The sequence below is a fragment of the Gigantopelta aegis genome, chromosome 2, assembly GCF_016097555.1.
Source record: "Gigantopelta aegis isolate Gae_Host chromosome 2, Gae_host_genome, whole genome shotgun sequence".
NCBI classification, from domain to species: domain Eukaryota; kingdom Metazoa; phylum Mollusca; class Gastropoda; order Neomphalida; family Peltospiridae; genus Gigantopelta; species Gigantopelta aegis.
This window is the reverse complement of record NC_054700.1, coordinates 12648711-12667946: the sequence shown is the minus strand read 5'-3', so window position 1 is coordinate 12667946 and position 19236 is coordinate 12648711. Positions and strand designations below refer to the sequence as shown.

Sequence of the window (19236 nt, the reverse complement as noted above, 5' to 3'; positions counted from 1 at the left end):
CCTTTGATGTACCAGTCCTTGTGCACTGGCGGGAACAAGAAATAGTCCAATGGGCCCACCGACATGGATTGATCCCAGACCATCCACACATCAAGCGAGCACTTTTATCGTGACATAAATATGCTGGAGTTTGAGTTTGCTTTTTTGTGTATATAAAGAAAACAAATACTGAATAGTTATTAAAGGTAAAATTAATTGTACGGTCTATCCAGGTGAATATGACAGTAAGTGCATAGTCCTAATAATTAAACAAAAATTTAAGTTCATATAATTCCGATTGGCATATATAATTAAAAAATATAATAAAATAAAACTGGAATACTATCTTTAAGTTCTGTAATATTTTGTTAAAAATGGACAAACTATGTTGGTAATAAAGATTTTTATTGACAAAAACAAACAGATCGTATCACAGACAGAATGGAAGCGAAATAAACATATTTCAAAATACAGCAGTTTATCGGAGGGTATTCACAAAGCCAAAATGGTACAGGAATAAAGCATACACGTATCAGGTATATATGAGTACATGTATGTACCTATACAATTTATAATAGAAAAATGTTAGTTAATTTCATCTACATACATGTATGTCATATGTGTTGCAAACATTTTGCTTAAGTTACAACGGTTTTGCTGCGAGGAATTGTGGGACTTTCATAATAAAGAACTATTTGGGGATGTTCTTAATAAGTGTATTAAACATATATTTTGTTTCCCAGTTAATGCGAACCACTGATTCAGTCTACGACAGTTAGTATTCTAAGAAACATTTTAATGTACTGGTACATAAACAAACTGGCCTACATTATGAGTAGTCATTTGTCTATAATTACAAATGTTTTGTTGCTATACAATATACTGGATTTTGACTGGATAATAACTACTAAGTAAACCTGGGTCCAATTTCACAAAACATCGTACATGTATGCCTAGTTTCGCCTGTAAACGTAACTACGACTAAACCACAACTCATGTTACTAACAGTACCACTAATATAGTTTTGAAGTTCTCATATTTCATTTTCTTTTGTCCTTAAAATGCTCTATCTTCTATGATGATGTAATTTTCTGTGTGAAATAGATGCCAAACATGTAAATGTATGACTGGTGTAACCACTAGTCGCAGATGGGCCCCAAAATTTTATCCTTTGATAAAAAAAAAATGCAGAAAAATGTTATTGCCTCGATAAAACATTTACATTCATTTATGGGATGATCAAATGAAACTAAAAATGTCTGTTAGCATATAAAATATTAATATGCGTCTTGTCCAACATGAAATGTTACAATTACCATATTATTTTGGACACCAATTAATACACAAATGTACTAATAACTACTGAAGTGTCAAACATTCCTTTCCTTTTTTAAACATACATGTATGGTATGTTTAATTAATAAAGCATTTCATGTTACACATCTTAATTATTTTTGGACAAATGTTTAAGAAAGTCACTTGCACTCGCAAACGTATTGGCTAATGTAAATTAATATACAGATGAAATTTTCACTTGCCTCAATTAAGGTTAGTAGCTTGTCAAACTTTGTGACATAAAAGAATAATTAAAAAATATAATAATAAAAAAAAACCCAGCCTTTTATAGTAGCTTAATAGTAAGTACTGTATATAACTATTTACATAGCTGGGTATAACAGGGCCATCCTAAACCATCTAGCGTGTAGTTAAAACGTAAGTGCACATTATTATATAACGCTCTCTAGGTAGATAAAACTGGCATTTTTCAAACTGAAAGGGCACTTTCAAGATAAAAATGGCACTTTGAAAATTAAAAAAGGGGAACTTTGAAACTAAAAAGGAGTAGTTTTTTCATGCCCACCAGCTAGATACTTATGGCCCTGTATTATTGCCGATATATAATTATATATTGCACACGCTTGTTATTTGATTAAATTTAAACAAATTTAATATATGGTACCATTTATTTACAAAAGTGTAATCTAATTAATGATGTAAAAATGTTTATTCCATTATGTACAATCGTTACTATCAAATACTGATAATTGTAGTTTAAATATACAGGCACATTAGCAGGGAGGGTTCGGGGTCAACTCCCCCTCCCTCCCGCTCACCTGCTGAAGCAAATTTTCTTTTTTCAATATATTTTCAAGGGAAGCATGACTCTAACCCCTTATAAACTTTGATCGACACAGCCTAGAATCTCGCCTCCACTAAAATTTGTGCACACGCACCTGATATATTTTGTTTTAATAACAAGTGATTTCACTGTTACGCTTATTTTAATGTTCCTATCGTACGCATAAGAATATGATAGCAATTAGGAGTTTTGGGGGAGCCAGTTATGTATTTATTTGAATTTTAATTTGGGAGGGCAATTAATTATTTTAAGAGTTGGGGGAGAAGAGAAGTGATCTTTGTTTTCATCAATTCTTTATCTTTTCACGGACATACATTTTTAAATACATATTATACATAATTTCACATACTTACATGTACATGTACTTTCGTGTACCAACTAACGCACTTCTAAACGAGGCAGCGTGGATATAGCAAAGCAATATTTATTTACAGTGAAACATCTTGTCAAAAATTTTATTGGAGTTAATGAGTGTTAAAGCTTAATACTTTACATTATAGTTATCGTACATGCCAATTTGTTAGTTCTCTTTTGAAACAAATAGACTAAACATCTATGCTGAATTAAGCTAAAAATGTAGACAAGCAATACATCTTTTTTGTCATGAAACATTAAGAAACATTTTTGTTATAAAATTATTACTTTTAATGTATTAACACATACATATACCCTATATAATAATAATAATAAAAACCCCAGCATAAAAACATTTTATTGTTGCTCCAAAATCATTAAATATAAAATAGCTTTGGATAGTTAAAATTCACGAAAAATGTTTGCTACAAACGGCACATATAATATATTTTTTTGGTAACCTTATTATAAACTAAATAAATACGAAATTTTTATTTACTTTTTATCATGTTCAAATGAAATAACTAATTGTTTGCACAGACCTATTTTTTTAAATCAAAGCAATCATGCAAGAATTCCTCAGAATTAAATGCCGAGATCGCCTACCATAAACAATTTCAGTGCACTCTGAATTACATCCTTAGGTGAAACTGTAAACCAAGTTTCATTACTTAGGACTTTTAGATTGTGGAAAACTGATCTAAATGTTAGAATTTTAATGCAAAATTTGACGCCACCACCATCGGGGAACAGTAATCCTATATCTTGCCTTTTTATTTTATAACGGCAAGAAAAATAATGGCTTAAATCTTTAACAATATAAACTGATGGAAAGAAATAAAGGATCACACAGATAACAAGAAATAATGACTGCATCAAAAATCAATTCATATTGTAAGAAGTTGACTGGGAACATATAGGCAGCACATTCAACACTACAGATATTCAATCCCACATTACAACTTGGTATGAAATACAGACATTACTATGCTAGTTGTGAATTACATTTGGTCTACAATTCGATGTGTTCCCTTATTTTTTTCCATCAGTATATTACTGGTTTTCTGCAAATCTGGTTCAATATTTTTCATCCTATCCCACATCTCTGACCTTGTCCTTTCAACTTCATTTGTGTCTTATAGCTACACGTATGCATGCTATTTCTTTTGTGCGATCCGTTTACAATGTACTAAGTTCCCTGGTTATTTCTGGTACTTGTAATTATCTACATGGTTCCATGCTGCCAGTGCCGTGGAGCAGACCAACTTTACTAGCGGCAGAGAACAAGGAACCAGGTGGTTGGAAGAATTACACACAAATCACTTAATGGAGAAACCAGCTGTGTGACTGGATGAATAGCTTAAAGCTGACAGTTGTAATAAAGATATGACAGTTACAAATTTGTGTAACCCATTTATGAGATGTAAAAGAAAAAAAAAAAAAAAAAAAAAAAAGATCTAGTAACCCATTTCATTTTTATGTTGACAACCCTTAAAATCATGTCCTAAATTTAATTCACAAACAAAAACGAGACAGGCTTCTGTTACAAAATAATTTGAGGGTGTGTACTAAAAACAGTACAGATCTTAAGTGCCCTGTACTATAAGTTTGAAATCCTATGAAATTGGACACTGCATTTCATGCACTTTGACCAATTTTAAACAACAGTTCTCTTACTATAATCTTTTTAAAATTAAAAATATATATATTAATTAATTTCCAAGATTTTAAGGTAATTTTACCTTTTGTAACCTCTGGTTACACAAATTTAGACATGTCTGAGGCAATGTGCGAACAAAATGAGCAATGTATGAACGAAATGATCGCACAACTGTCGAAGATCTGTTAAAACAGACCAAGTTTGAAGAAGAAATTTTCTTCACAATACATAAATAAAGTGGAATGGCAAGTTTAAATCTAAATATCACTGGCATACATTTCATACACATATTTGTGAAGAACACCATGCAGTTGTGATTTGACTTTAAATTTAACCTGGTCTCCAAGCCATCGTTTGTAGCTGTGACTTGATCAGTGGAGTGAGTACAATCACAGCTATTATTTCAACGACAGAGTAGAAAATGTTTAGTTATTAATACTGTAATAATCAATTCTGGAATCCCCTCTGACATACTTCAGCACTATTTCAGTCTCTGTCATCTTAACAGATATTGTTCAACATCTTAAAAATATCACAGACCAGCATTATACATGTATATATAAATCTTATGATGAAAATCTTCAAAAAATTAATTTAAATATCTTCATAAACTTTAGTTCATTATTTTCATAAACTGAAAATCAGTATCTTCACAAAATTAAGCTGAAATTTTTATAAAATGATGATAATTATCTTCATAATGAGAACTTAAGTAATCCTCAAAAAGAAGATTATGAAAATGAAGCACGTGTTCCAAAACTTAATTTAATTAACAATGTATGCATTTAAAATTAAGTTCAGAGTAGAAGTTGATTTAAAGACAGAAGTTTAACATTCTTCTTTAGCTGAAGTTTAACAATGATCTTTACATAATGAAGTTTTCAAAAAATGAAATTAAATGTCATCACGGAGAAAGTTCAACATCAGGAGTTGATTCAAAGACTGAAGTCGAACATCTTCAAGGAATGAAGTTGATTCCTATACTGAAGTTCATGATTCCTCTTCATTTCTCATAGCTGCCAACATCTCCTCAGCGTTTTGTATTGTGGTTCCCAGAATTCCCTCAATGTCCCCTATTGCACCCTGAAATTCAACATACACATTTCTCAATAGTAGGCCTATATTATACAATCTAAGCCAAACTATATTACAGACTTAATGCATAATAAATTATCAGTCAATTCGTTTTTTAAAATGGGGGCAGGGCTGAAATTTTCTTTGTCATTTTATTGTTTTAGGACATTTTAAATACTGCACATCAATATATCAGTTGCATCAGGAAGGAAGGAAGGAAGGAAGGAAATGTTTTATTTAACGACGCTCTCAACACATTTTATTTACGGTTATATGGCATCAGACATATGGTTAAGGACCACACAGATATTGAAGGAGGAAACCCGCTGTCGCCACTTCATGGACTACTCTTTTTGATTAGCAGCAAGGGATCTTTTATGCACCATCCCATAGAGAGGATAGCACATACCATGGCCTTTGATGTACCAGTCGTGGTGCACTGGCTGGAGCGAAAAATAGCCCAATGGGCCCACTGACGGGGTTCAATCCCAAACCGATCGCACATCAAGCGAGCGCTTTACCACTGGGCTACAGTAGTTGCATCAGAAAATAAAAGTTAAAGTTTGTTTTGTTTAACGACACCACTAGAGCACACTGATTATTAATCATCAGCTATTGCATGTACCCGGTAAAACATTTACTAATTCTGAAGCATGCTACATTTTTTCCTAATGCAGCAAGGGATCTTTTATATGCACTTTCCCACAGACAGGAAAGCACATACCACAGCCTTTGACCAGTTGTGGTGCATTGGTTGGAACGAGAAATTTTAAATATTGTATTTTAACTATTGTCATTTTTGTTGCTGTTTAGTATACTACCTCTAACTGCAGCCCACCCACTACCTGTTGCAAATTATGTAAAAAGAAAAAAAAAGACCTGTTTTAAATATATATATATACAGTGAAACTTCTCTAAACCGGAATTCCCTCAACACCGAACTTTTTTCACGGTCCCGCGTTTTACGCAGCTTTAACCACTGAAATAAACCCCTGAAAACTGGAAAACCCCTCTACTGAACGAATTTCCGGGTCCCGTTTTGTTTATTCAAAACAAATTTTACCTCTGAAGACCAAACAATTAAAAACTCTGAAGGAGCGTCGCCTGTCTCGACCATACCAATTAGTTGTCAAAGTCGCGGTGTTACTAACTATACCAGATGGTATGCGCATGCTCGGTGTAGCGTGTCCGGGACGTGTTTGAGCGTTTGTCGAACACTTCTCTAATTAGTCTCTGTTACCTAGATTTCGGTTAAGCCTTGTCATTCAATTAACACCTTTAAGTTTGTAACGGGAATAATCATGTGCACTGTGTTTATTGGGAATGAGATTATCTCTTCCGAACAAATTTATCGCTGGTTATATCTGATTATTTTACACGAGGACCTGACAAAGCAACCATAAATTTAATTCATTGCATTCTCATTGTCTTTGTTCCACTGTTTATTTAGACAAATAAGTCGGCTTCTGTTTTCAATATGTTTCGTAGGTATGTCAATAGCATTTCATTTCCATATCGATTGTCAACATGTCCGAACGTCCAGCAAAACGGCGATGTGTAGAGTTGTCACTGGACGATAAAGTTAAAATTATTAATAAATACGAAATATAAATATAATTTAACACACGTTTGTACCTTGGTAATATTAATAGTAAAAATTAAAAAAATGGTTATCAAGGCTGTTTCTTAAAACCTCAGTAAACCGAACACCCCTCTAAACCGAACATTTTATTCGGTCCCAAGGGTGTTCGGTTTAGAGACGTTTCACTGTATATATATATATGTGTGTGTGTGTGTATATATATATATATATATATATATATATATATATATACACACATATATGTGTATATATATATATATATATATATACACACACACACATGTATATATACATATGTTTACAATATTGCCTTTGTGTAGATGTGGAAGATACTGGCTCAGAAAGCTAACCCTTACCTTGAAGTTGGTAACTCCCTGCATGTTGGGTGCTGAGATTTCCTGATGGATCACCGACAGATTCCGAGCAAATGTGGCCAGTCCACCCTGTAAAGTGTCGCCTATTGTCCTGTGTAGAAATACAAATACATTAAAGGGGAAATACAAATATATTAAAGGGGAAATACCCTAGGTTTTAAACACTAAGGCATATTTTTTACTATTACAGCGGACATTATTTGGATTTTATTTGTTTATATTATTCATTTCCGTACATTCAAAGTATTTTAGGTTGTCCTGGTGTTTTTGATATCACAAAATGCATTTCTCATATTTTTTAAAAATGCACGTGTGTCTGAGAAGTAACAGTTATGGAGTTGAGTTTTGGTCTGGGGGTTTTCAGGGTATTTCACCGTTTCAAAGTCACAGACTTGTGTTTCACTCAGTTGTAACTTTATCCAAATGTGTTACAGGTTTGTAGATTAACTTAACTTAGTGTTTAGACACACACACATGCACACACACACACACACAAAAAATATATATATATATATATTTTTTTTTTTTTAAATCCCACTGCCCCCTTTCCTTTCTCTCCTTTGAATTCCATCTCATTTCTTCCTGATCTGGCAACTCCTCCTATCTTTCAACTTCTTTCGCTGTCCACCTCCACATCCCAGTCCTTGTCTCTCCAACTGTGACAGGTGCTTGTCCCTTGTGGCTATCTGTGCCACACACCTGCCATTTCCCACCAGCTTTTAGCTGTGAGCTTAGTCTGACCACTTCAGGGAGTGTTCAGTAGTTACTTCTGGCATTGTTAAGAGGCACTTTTAACCACCTACTATACACCCCTACTACCAGTGATCATTAGTTAGTGCCGTGGGTCAGAACAGCTTATTAGCGGCAGTGGACGAGGATGCCAGGTGGGTGCAGGGAACTATACAGAGACTACACCCGTAGAGGAAGTTGAGACAGGTAGGCAATGGTGTGGACAGCTCAGATGACAGAGTCGGAGGAAACTGACAGAAAGGGTCGAAACAGACTGATATCGTAGGGGAAATTGGAAAGTTTGTTATATATATTAAGACAATGAGAATGATAGGCAGAGGGTGACAGATGAGAAAGATGAATGATTGTGTGAGCCAGCTTTGACGGGATTTGAACCACAGTCGTCAGCTTGATTGTCCAGCACACACAAAATTTAATAACCTGTGTAAGCAAGGTAATCCATTACACATTACATAACATCTGTGAAAAAGTGTATCCAAAGAAGAACAAAATTAATCATAAACCAAAATACTTACACCATTCCCAGTCTCTCCCTGTTGAAACTGTCCAGCAGTGTGAATACAGAACCTTGCTTTTCCTACAGCAAAAAGTGAAAAAACCCCAATCAAAATCAATACAACTCTCACATTGTTATCTTCCATATAAATCTCATTTTAATGTTATCACCAATTTAAATCTCACCTTATTTTTCTTAAGTGTCATGAGCAACATAAATTTAACCTTAATGTCCTCAACAATATACGTCTTACCTTAATGTCATAGCCGATGCCGTGTGCACGACACATCTGGAAGAAAACGCTGTAGTGGACGACGGCCAAGTTGGTGTGAAGTAGTCGAGTACTCATCACGGCAAATCGGCTGTTGTTATCATGGAGCTAGAACAGTGAAATAAGGGATGCTTATGGTTAAAAATATTTTGGTTTATAGTAGAGTGTTACATCCCACTAGAATGTAAAGTGCAGGCACCCCACCCTCCAATAATTCTGAATAAAATATATTATTGAAAGTAAATTTTAAGGCAGAGATGAATTTTCCTTGTAGAATGCAAGAAATTGCATTTCAGGACATCTAGTTTTCAAAAGTTTATGGAGGAGTGTAACCCCGAACCCCCTAGAAACTTTGCTTTGTGCCCTCGATCTCAGTCAGCCACCCTCCACCCCCTTATGTCTACTTGCTTCTGCCATGCATGAAGTGGGACGTAACACTTCTACATCATTTGCTGAAAAAAAAATGTTTTGTTTAACACCACCACTAGAAAACATTGATTAATTCATCATCGGTTATTGGATGTCAAACATTTGGTAATTCTGACTCGTAGTCATAAGAGGAAACCCGCTACATTTTTTCTAATGCAGCAAGGGATCTTTTATAATATTATTATGCACTTTCCCACAGACAGGAAAGGACATACCATGGCCTTTGACCAGGTGTGTTGCACTGGATGGAACGAGAAAAAACCCAATCAGTTGAATGGATCCACAGAGGTACTGGTAGTTCGATTCTGTGACGCAAGCACCCCAAGCGAGCACTCAACCAACTGAACTAAATCCCGCCCCCTCATATGATGATGTCATACGATTAGTGCACTACGACCGGAATGTCAACCAAATGACTTCAATGATGTAAATTCAAATCAATTATGGGTAATAAATAGAATATAAAACTTGGTACCATTTCGTATTAAGTTTATGTCCCAAGCGAAATAATGTTCATTGTCACTTGCCAAAGCTTATGTCTAAAACAATATAAAAAATGGAAGCTTGTTTAATATCCTATAAGCTTGTGTCATGTAACAATTTTTGAATAGCTATATAATTACCTTGATAGCACAGTCATGGAGAACTGCTATTTCAGTAATGTTATTGGCTGGCTGTCAGACTATTAGTCATCATTAGACTAGCGTACTTCCGTTTTTAATATAAGATTGGCTAATGCAGACTTCACAATGAAAAATAATTGCGGGGAATGATTAATTGTTCCCCTAACTTAAACAAGCATTATGAGAGTACTGCTAAAGCAATACATGTCCCCTACCAAACCCAACAATTTTTCTTATCTCCTAAATTTAAGGGCCATAACTCTATCAAAAATGAGTAAATTACCATAAAATTCAATCTTGATCTGTAACAGTACATTATAAAGCTATACATAAAATGTCAGCTAAATATCTCAAAGCCTTTTGAAAAATAAAGTTCTGAAAACCAAATGTTGACATCTCCTAAGTTCAAGGGACATAACTCCATCAAAAATGGGTAAATCTCCATGAAAATCAAACATGATCTGTAAAAGTACATGATAAAGCTGTAACAATGCATTCTAAAAAAAAACATCCGGGAAAACTATATGTTAGACAGACGGATGGACAGACAGACAGACTGACAGAACGATGGAGATAAAACCTATAGTCCCCTCTAGTTGGACTGGTAGGGGACTAATAATGAGGAGCAATTTGAGATATTACCATATTGATTCCAAACAGATTCACATGGAAAGAGGAGCTAAAATTTACTCTCCTTGATTTTTTGTCTCAGGGAAGTGATGGGGAGTGAGAGTGACAGATCCCCTTAAATGGCGAGGTCTGCTAATGGATACACTTGTCTGGAGACTTTACTAAAGCATTTGAATGTGAATTTTACAGTTTTATAAGCAATGGCGTAGCCAGCATGAGGCAGACGAGGTGCTTGCCTCGTCTGGAATTTCCCCAGATTTATTTTATTTTCCCCATAACACTGATATTTATTTCACAGGTCTGGGTTTGCTTCAGCATTTTTTCCTCTCTGGCTACGCCCCAGATAAGCATCAGCCATACTTCCGTTACTACAATAAAGTACACTTATACGAACATGCTTAGAACGAACTACTGCATAAAACGAACTGATCGTAAAGTCTTGTTTTATCTCCCTATACATTAATAACCAACTTATGCAATTGTGTACAACGAACTACTGCTTATAGTGAACTAATTAGCATGGTCCCTTCCAGTTCGTTATAAGAGTACTTTACTGTATTGTACAAACAGATTGTGCGGGAGATTTTAAATCGGACACACTGTCAGTCGTTCTCACCTCATCAGTTCCTGCCAGTCTGCGTCGGCGAGGTTTCTTCGGTTCTTTCGGTGGCTCCACTTCGAACACATGCGACCTGGTGTTGAGTAGACCACCAGTGACGTACGACACCAGTTGGAACAGACCCAGACTGTCACTGTAGTGTAGACTCAAGTCTACTGCCCACAGTCTCTGATCCATCTGTTTAAAACAAGTCTTAGTTATAACATACTATTAACACTGTAGTGTAGACTCAAGTCTGCCACCAACAGTCTCTGATCCATCTGTATAAAACAAGTCTTTGTTATAACATACTTTAACACTGTAGTGTAGACTCAAGTCTACCGCCCACAGTCTCTGATCCATCTGTATAAAACAAGTCTTTGTTATAACATACTTTAACACTCTAGTGTAGACTCAAGTCTACCACCCACAGTCTCTGATCCATCTGTATAAAACAAGTCTTTGTTATAAGATACTATTAACACTGTAGTGTAGACTCAAGTCTACCACCCACAGTCTCTGATCCATCTGTATAAAACAAGTCTTTGTTATAACATACTTTAACACTCTAGTGTAGACTCAAGTCTACCGCCCACAGTCTCTGATCCATCTGTATAAAACAAGTCTTTGTTATAACATACTTTAACACTCTAGTGTAGACTCAAGTCTACCACACACAGTCTCTGATCCATCTGTATAAAACAAGTCTTTGTTATAAGATACTATTAACACTGTAGTGTAGACTCAAGTCTACTGCCCACAGTCTCTGATCCATCTGTTTAAGACAAGTCTTAGTTATAACATACTATTAACACTGTAGTGTAGACTCAAGTCTACTGCCCACAGTCTCTGATCCATCTGTATAAAACAAGTCTTAGTTATAATATACTTTAACACTCTAGTGTAGACTCAAGTCTACCGCCCACAGTCTCTGATCCATCTGTTTAAAACAAGTCTTAGTTATAATATACTTTAACACTCTAGTGTAGACTCAAGTCTACCGCCCACAGTCTCTGATCCATCTGTTTAAAACAAGTCTTAGTTATAATATACTTTAACACTCTAGTGTAGACTCAAGTCTACCGCCCACAGTCTCTGATCCATCTGTATAAAACAAGTCTTAGTTATAATATACTTTAACACTCTAGTGTAGACTCAAGTCTACTGCCCACAGTCTCTGATCCATCTGTTTAAAACAAGTCTTAGTTATAATATACTTTAACACTCTAGTGTAGACTCAAGTCTACCGCCCACAGTCTCTGATCCATCTGTATAAAACAAGTCTTAGTTATAATATACTTTAACACTCTAGTGTAGACTCAAGTCTACCGCCCACAGTCTCTGATCCATCTGTTTAAAACAAGTCTTTTATACATGTATATACCATCTCACAGACTGGATAGCACATACCAAAGCCTTTGATATCGCAATCATGGTGCACTGGCTTGAATGACAAATAGCCCAATGGACCCACCGACGGGGATCGATCCTAGACCGACCGCCCATCAGGTGTGCACATTACAACTGGGCTACTTCCCATCCTAGTAATTAATAAGGCTATTACTTAAAAATGGCTACAAATTGAAGAAAATCTCAGGAAAATCAAAAAAAGAAAGAAGTGTTTTATTTAACGACGCACTCAACACATTTTATTTACGGTTATATGGCGTCAGACATATGGTTAAGGACCACAGATTTTGAGAGGAAACCCGCTGTCGCCATTACATGGGCTACTCTTCCGATTAGCAGCAAGGGATCTTTTATTTGCGCTTCCCACAGGCAGGATAGCACAAACCATGGCCTTTGTTGAACCAGTTATGGATCACTGGTTGGTGCAAGTGGTTTACACCTACCCATTGAGCCTTGCGGAGCACTCACTCAGGGTTTGGAGTCGGTATCTCGATTAAAAATCCCATGCCTCGACTTGGATCCGAACCCAGTACCTACCAGCCTGTAGACCGATGGCCTGCCACGACGCCTCAGGAAAATAAAGCCAGACACATGTCAGCTTGTGGCTTCACACATGGTCTATACAAAATTAATCAAATACATACACTACACTTATCTATAACTCATTTCTAATATATCTTCCCCTTCTTCCCAGTGGTTAGGGCAGATTCCAATGTAAACAGGGGTTATGATGAAATAATAAAAAAAGAAAAGAAAAAAAGAAAGAACAAGAATCATTCTTACTGCTGTTCCACTGATGAAAGTGACAAAGTCGATGGTGAAGTATCCCACAATGCCTCTTGCCTTGCAAGCATCGCCAATCTTTAGACAGACTTTGTTGAGGACTTCAGGGTCAACCGAGGACTGTGGGAAGGAGATGCCCCAGCACGAGAACTGAGACTCCGCGTGGATCTGATCTCCACAAGTGACCATGTTGATGCGGCCGCTTGGCTCGATGAGCATGTCCACGGTCAGTGTCGTGATACTCTCGGCTGGCGGACATGCCTCCACCACACCACCTGTAGGTAGATAGTATTAGTTTTACTACACCTCCTGAAGATAGATAATATCAGTTTTATTACACCACCTGTGGTAGGTAATATTACATTTATTACACCACCTGTAGGTAAGTAATATTAGTTTTACTATACCTGAGGACAGATAATATCAGTTTTATTACATCACCTGTAAGTAGATAATATCAGTTTTATTACACCTTCTGAAGATAGATATCAATTTTATTACACCACCTGTAGGTAGGTAATATTAGTTTTATTACACCACATGTAGGTAGGTAATATTAGTTTTACTATACCTGAAGATAGATACATGTAATATCAGTTTTATTACACCTGAAGATAAATAATGTCATTTTAATTACATCTCCTGAAAATAGATATATCAGTTTTTATTTAGTTTTATTACACCTTCTGTTAATAGATAACATTAGTTTTACTACACCTCATGTAGATAGATAATATAAATTTTACTACATCTCCTGTAGACAGATAATATCAATTTTAATATGCTACTTGTAGATAGATAATAAGAGTTTCACTACAACTTCTGTAGTGGGATAATATCTGTTTTTCTACATCACTTGTAGGAAGATAATATTAATTTTACTATACCTCCTGAAAATAGATAGTATCAGTTCTATTACTTTTAATTTAATTACACCTTATGTTGATAGATAACTTGAGTTTTACTACACCTCCTGTAAATAGATAATATCAATTTTACTACATCTCCTGTAGACAGATAATATCAATTTTAATATGCTTCTTGTAGATAGTTAATATGGGTTTTACTACAACTACTAGAATATTATCTGTTTTTCTACATCATCTGCAGGAAGATAATATTAATTTTACTATACCTCCTGAAAATAGATAATATCAGTTTTTCTACACCAACTGTAGATTGATAATATCACTGTATATTAAATATTAGTTAATATTATTTTAGCTCAACAAAAACACCTTCAGTAGAAACAGTGTTACATGTAGTTATATAAAACCTCCTACAGAAAGACAAAACTCTTATATTACACCTTTTGCAGGAAAAAAACAAACATTCTCAATTATACTACACCTTCAGTGGAGAGATAATATCAGTTATATTACCTCTCATAACATATGTCATATCATGTTACAAGTTACACCTTTTGCAGACAGAAAACATAGTTATATTACAACTTGTAACATACACATGCAACACTGGGACAAGTGTGGGTATAGGAAAAATGTCAATCTGAGGCAATAGGTTCACTGCGGGGATTCGATCTTTCAACCAAAGCACCTTAGGTGAGAGCTTCGCTGACAGAACTAGATCCTTCCTTCATCCCTAACCATCAAGTACAGAACTGTACATATAATCTATTATACTAAACATCCTCATTTTCACAAAAAAAGACCCCTCCACCAACCCCCAAACACCCCCAGCAACTACAACAACATCCAAACCCTCCATAAAACTGATACAGTAATATAATGTTTGCTGGCATTTACTTACCCTGGCCAAGAAAAGCAGCTAAGAATTTTTCCCAAGTGGGAAAGACATTTTTGTTGACTGGTTCTGCAAAATACTGTAAGACATCACCAATCTCAGCATGGATTTTGATGTAGGCTGATTCCTGAAAGAAAACAGTGAAACTAAGATATGTGCTGTGACACACATATACAGAACTTCACATACGTTTTTGCTTCATATTTATTGCACGAGTTTATTTTGCACAAGAATATATCTTTATGTTCTTTCGCAAAATAAACTTGTGCAATAAATAGGAAACGAAAACAACGTATGTGAAGTTCTGTATTTATTACATACCTTCTTTTATGTTTTACAAAAACAGTTTTCAATTTAACGTCATAACAACACTTTGTTAAATCTATGATCAAAACTCATTTCATGGATTTACTTAATGTTAAGAATCATACTCTGCGGCAGCCTTGTGTAATGTTTAAAATATGATGTGACGTCATTTGTAAATCATATATGACATCAGTAAATAAAATAGTAAGATTGAATAGGTATGTAATAAAACCATTTTAAAACAAGTATAAAACTGTGTAATAACTATGTGGATAGCATTAGTACATTACTGGACTTGGTGGTGCGATGGGCAAGCCATCGGGCATAAGGCTGATAGGCATTGGGTTCACAGCCCAATACTGGCTCCCACTCATAGCAAATTTTAATGACTCAATAGGTACATGTAGGTGTAAGGCCACTATACCAAATTCTCTCTCACTTACAAAAACTAACCCACTGTCCTGGACAGACAGACCAGATAGCTGATGTGTATGCCCAGGACAGTGTGCTTGAACCTTAATTGGATATAAGCATGAAAATAAGTATAAATAAAATAAAATTAATTAGTACATAGGCTCAACATGGACAGTATGATAAAAGTGATGGCAGGCCAACGATGAACAAATGAATGTTTAAGGACACCGCAGAACAAAAAATACATTGGCTATTGGGTGTCAAACTATTGTAAATGCAAAAAGAAGGCCAATGATGAAGCCACTGATAGTCCACCACTGTTGCATGTGCAGTATGCTATCTCAGTATTTGAAATATAAGATAAATTGAATCTAGACATTTTAAAATGTACTACAAAAGGGCATATATATTTTAATCCTCCAAATTAATGGCAGATAGATCTGAAATACTGTTCTCACAGTGCTAATATTCTTTTCTAAACACCCATAAGAGAAAAACACTGTGTGAGATGTTTGATATCACATGTGTAGAGACGTCATTTCAGAGATCGGTTGGATTACTGTATTAGAGGTTCAACACAAAATAAAGATAATCCTTTACTTGCGCCCATTTTTTGCTCCACTTCTCTCCGTATCTCTGCGACTCTTTGAGTGCCCACTTGTAGCACTTGAGGTGGTCGGTGATATTGCAGTACGCAATCCCACGCCCGTCGAACTCCTCGTCCAGTTTGAACAACCATCGCTGCACTCCCAGGTTTTCAGTCACCAGCTGGGCAAGACACTCGTGAAGCTGTTCATACAAACACAGGTTAGTTCTGTTTACCGCCAATTCAAGTGGGTTTTTTTCTACAGACACCACTAGAGCAGACTGATCAAATAATCATCAACTATTGGTTGAGATGGGGAAAAACCCAATGGGTCCACCAATGAGGTTGAGGTTGCTATGACCCAAGCCACCCAGGTGAGCACTCCACTCCTGCCACACCACCAAATCAAAGAAGGAAGGAAGGAAATGCTTTATTTAACAACACACTCAACACATTTTATTTAAGGTTATGTGGCATCAGACATATGGTTAAGGACCACAAAGATATTGAGGGAGGAAACCTGCTGTCGCCACTACATGGGCTACTCTTTTCTATTAGCAGCAAGGGATCTTTTATATACACCATCCCAGACAGGATAGCACATACCACTGGCTGTAGCGAGAAATAGCCCAATGGGCCCACTGACGGGGATCGATCCCAAACCGACCACACATCAAGCGAGCGCTTTACCACTGGGCAATGTCTCAGCCCACCAAATCAAAGAAGACAACATTAGCATATATGGCTAAAACTGCAACATGCAACCTTTCATTCAACATATAAACACTGCAAATTTATCTTTTCAATCTTTATCTTTTTCAACCTTTTATCCTTAAAATAAATCACAGAAAATGAGGGGACCAACCCCTGCAATTACCCACAGTTACCCGGCAAGGAGTTTTCAATTCTCCACACAAATTTTTTGCCTTGGACTATTCAGGGTTTTTTCTCCACGGCATGTTTTTTTTTGCCATCGACATCTTCTTAATTGCAGGGGTTGGGGGTCATGCTGTTAGTTTTAGATATAATATAACATTAAGCATCTTTAAATACCCTAGTTCTGCACAAAAGTTGTGACCTAATTTTGGTGTTACCGTGTACATGTTTAAAATGCCTTTATAGCACACTCATTCCAAACTCAGATCCATCCACAATAAATAACCAATAAATTTTTCAAAAACCACTTTTCATATTACAATAATGAGGTCTGGAATTGTCTACACTATGACTTGCTCACCCCATCCATCCTAAACTCTAAATGCAATATTCTCCAGGGAGGGAGGAGGCATGCCAACCCCTGCGCTATCAAATACACATTTACACTATGACTTTATGGAGTACATATGTGCTATTTGGGGCTCAGGGCAAGAATAAATATATTAGTTTACCTCCTCTCCGCCACACCCCCTTACCTGTCCTAGACTGTAAACGTTGTACTCTCCTGGGGGCATACCGACTCCTGCACTGGCAAAAACTTGTTTACAGCCTGATTTAGTGGAGTACAGACGAGCTATCTCGGGCACAGAGGCAAAAATAAATATATTGTACCCACATCCCACCCCCCCAACCCACACCATTACATGTCCAAGACTGTAAATGTTGTACTCTCCTGGGGGCTGACCCCCACGCTGGCAAAGACTCATTAACACCTGGACTTAGTGGAGTACAGACAAGCTATCTTGGGCTCAGAGACAAAAAAAATTTTTTTTTACATTGACCTCCCCCTCACCACCCCCTTACCTGTCCCAGACTGTAAATGTCGTACTCTCCTGGAGGCATGCCGACTCCCGCACTGGCAAAGACTCGTTTACAGCCCGACTTGGTGGAGTACAGACGAGCTATCTCGGGCTCCGGTGCTAGGATTGGAACCTCTAGATAGTCAGCGACTGCGAGGTCATCCTTGTGTGGCACCGTGGTGACGATGTAGGCATCACGACCCCGGATCATCAGCTTGATCCTCCTCATCGTCTGCGGGCTGTACTTTAGCAGAGTCGCAAGGCACATGCGGTGGGTCTGTAAAATACATATTATAGTGTTTTCCGTAAAAAATTTGGCAAGGCATGGTAGACTAAACACTTTTCGGGCATTTTCAACCTTTTCAGGACCCATATTTTTTTTATTTAATTAAAGACAAAATATTAATTGAAATAAAAGTAAATGTAAGTAATATGCTTGCTTTAATAATAAATGAATGGCAAAGTACATAACAGGGATATTTTATTAATTAATAATATATAATTAAATACACTTTTTGATTGTTTTATAAAGGCTTTTTTCGATTTAATTACTAGTATTATAAAAGGCTTATTTAATCTCATTATGGGCTGTGTGGTGCTGATAAAGGCAAGATGGCAATACACTACCGAGGCATGGGGCCGCACCATGCTAAAACTAGCTAGGGATTATACTAACATAATACAGGCTCAGGAGAAATGAAATGTATAACCAATGTGAGTTATGCAAATAAAATGTTAAAAAATAATACTGCTTTGCAAGTTTCAGATATTGCTATATAACTGTAAAGTTGCTGACCAAGAGTTAGCTAGGTCTATCCACAAAATTAAATATATTTCTAATAGAACTAGATAATTCTCACAAAGTGTTAAATACTATGCAGATACTAATCGATATTTTGAAAACAAAATGTTACCTAGAGTACAGCAAAGTTACAGTTTGTTTTGTTTTAACAACACAATTGAAACACATTAATTAATTAATTAATCATCAGCTATCGGATGTGAAACATTTGGCAATTCTGACTCATAGTTATCAGAAGAAACCTGCTATATTCTTCCTAATGCAGTAAGGGATCTTTTATATGCACTTTCTCACAGACAGGAAAGTACATACCACGGCCTTTGACCAGTTGTGGTGCACTGGTTAGAATGGGGAAAAAACCCCAATCAGTTGAATGGATCCACTGAGATGGTTCTATCCTGCGACACAAGCACCTCAGTAGAGCAGTCAAGTGACTGAGCTAAATCCCACACCA

The 19236-nt window shown here is 36.1% G+C and overlaps 1 protein-coding gene across 2 annotated transcripts in view; it reads right to left on the bottom strand.

Moving 5' to 3' along the window:
• Window positions 1-370: 370 nt before the first annotated feature.
• Window positions 371-19236, bottom strand: part of LOC121381331 (IQ domain-containing protein H-like) — a 48647-nt gene continuing 29781 nt past the window's right edge. For both annotated transcript variants that reach the window (XM_041510597.1, XM_041510605.1), the window contains exons 16-24: window positions 17985-18257; window positions 16259-16447; window positions 14945-15065; window positions 13175-13449; window positions 11000-11179; window positions 8684-8809; window positions 8450-8511; window positions 7167-7275; window positions 371-5216 (exon numbers count right to left, since the gene is read on the bottom strand). In XM_041510597.1, the coding sequence (XP_041366531.1) occupies window positions 5124-5216; window positions 7167-7275; window positions 8450-8511; window positions 8684-8809; window positions 11000-11179; window positions 13175-13449; window positions 14945-15065; window positions 16259-16447; window positions 17985-18257 (1428 nt within the window). In that variant the 3' untranslated portion in view covers window positions 371-5123. The remainder of the gene's footprint in view (window positions 5217-7166; window positions 7276-8449; window positions 8512-8683; window positions 8810-10999; window positions 11180-13174; window positions 13450-14944; window positions 15066-16258; window positions 16448-17984; window positions 18258-19236) is intronic.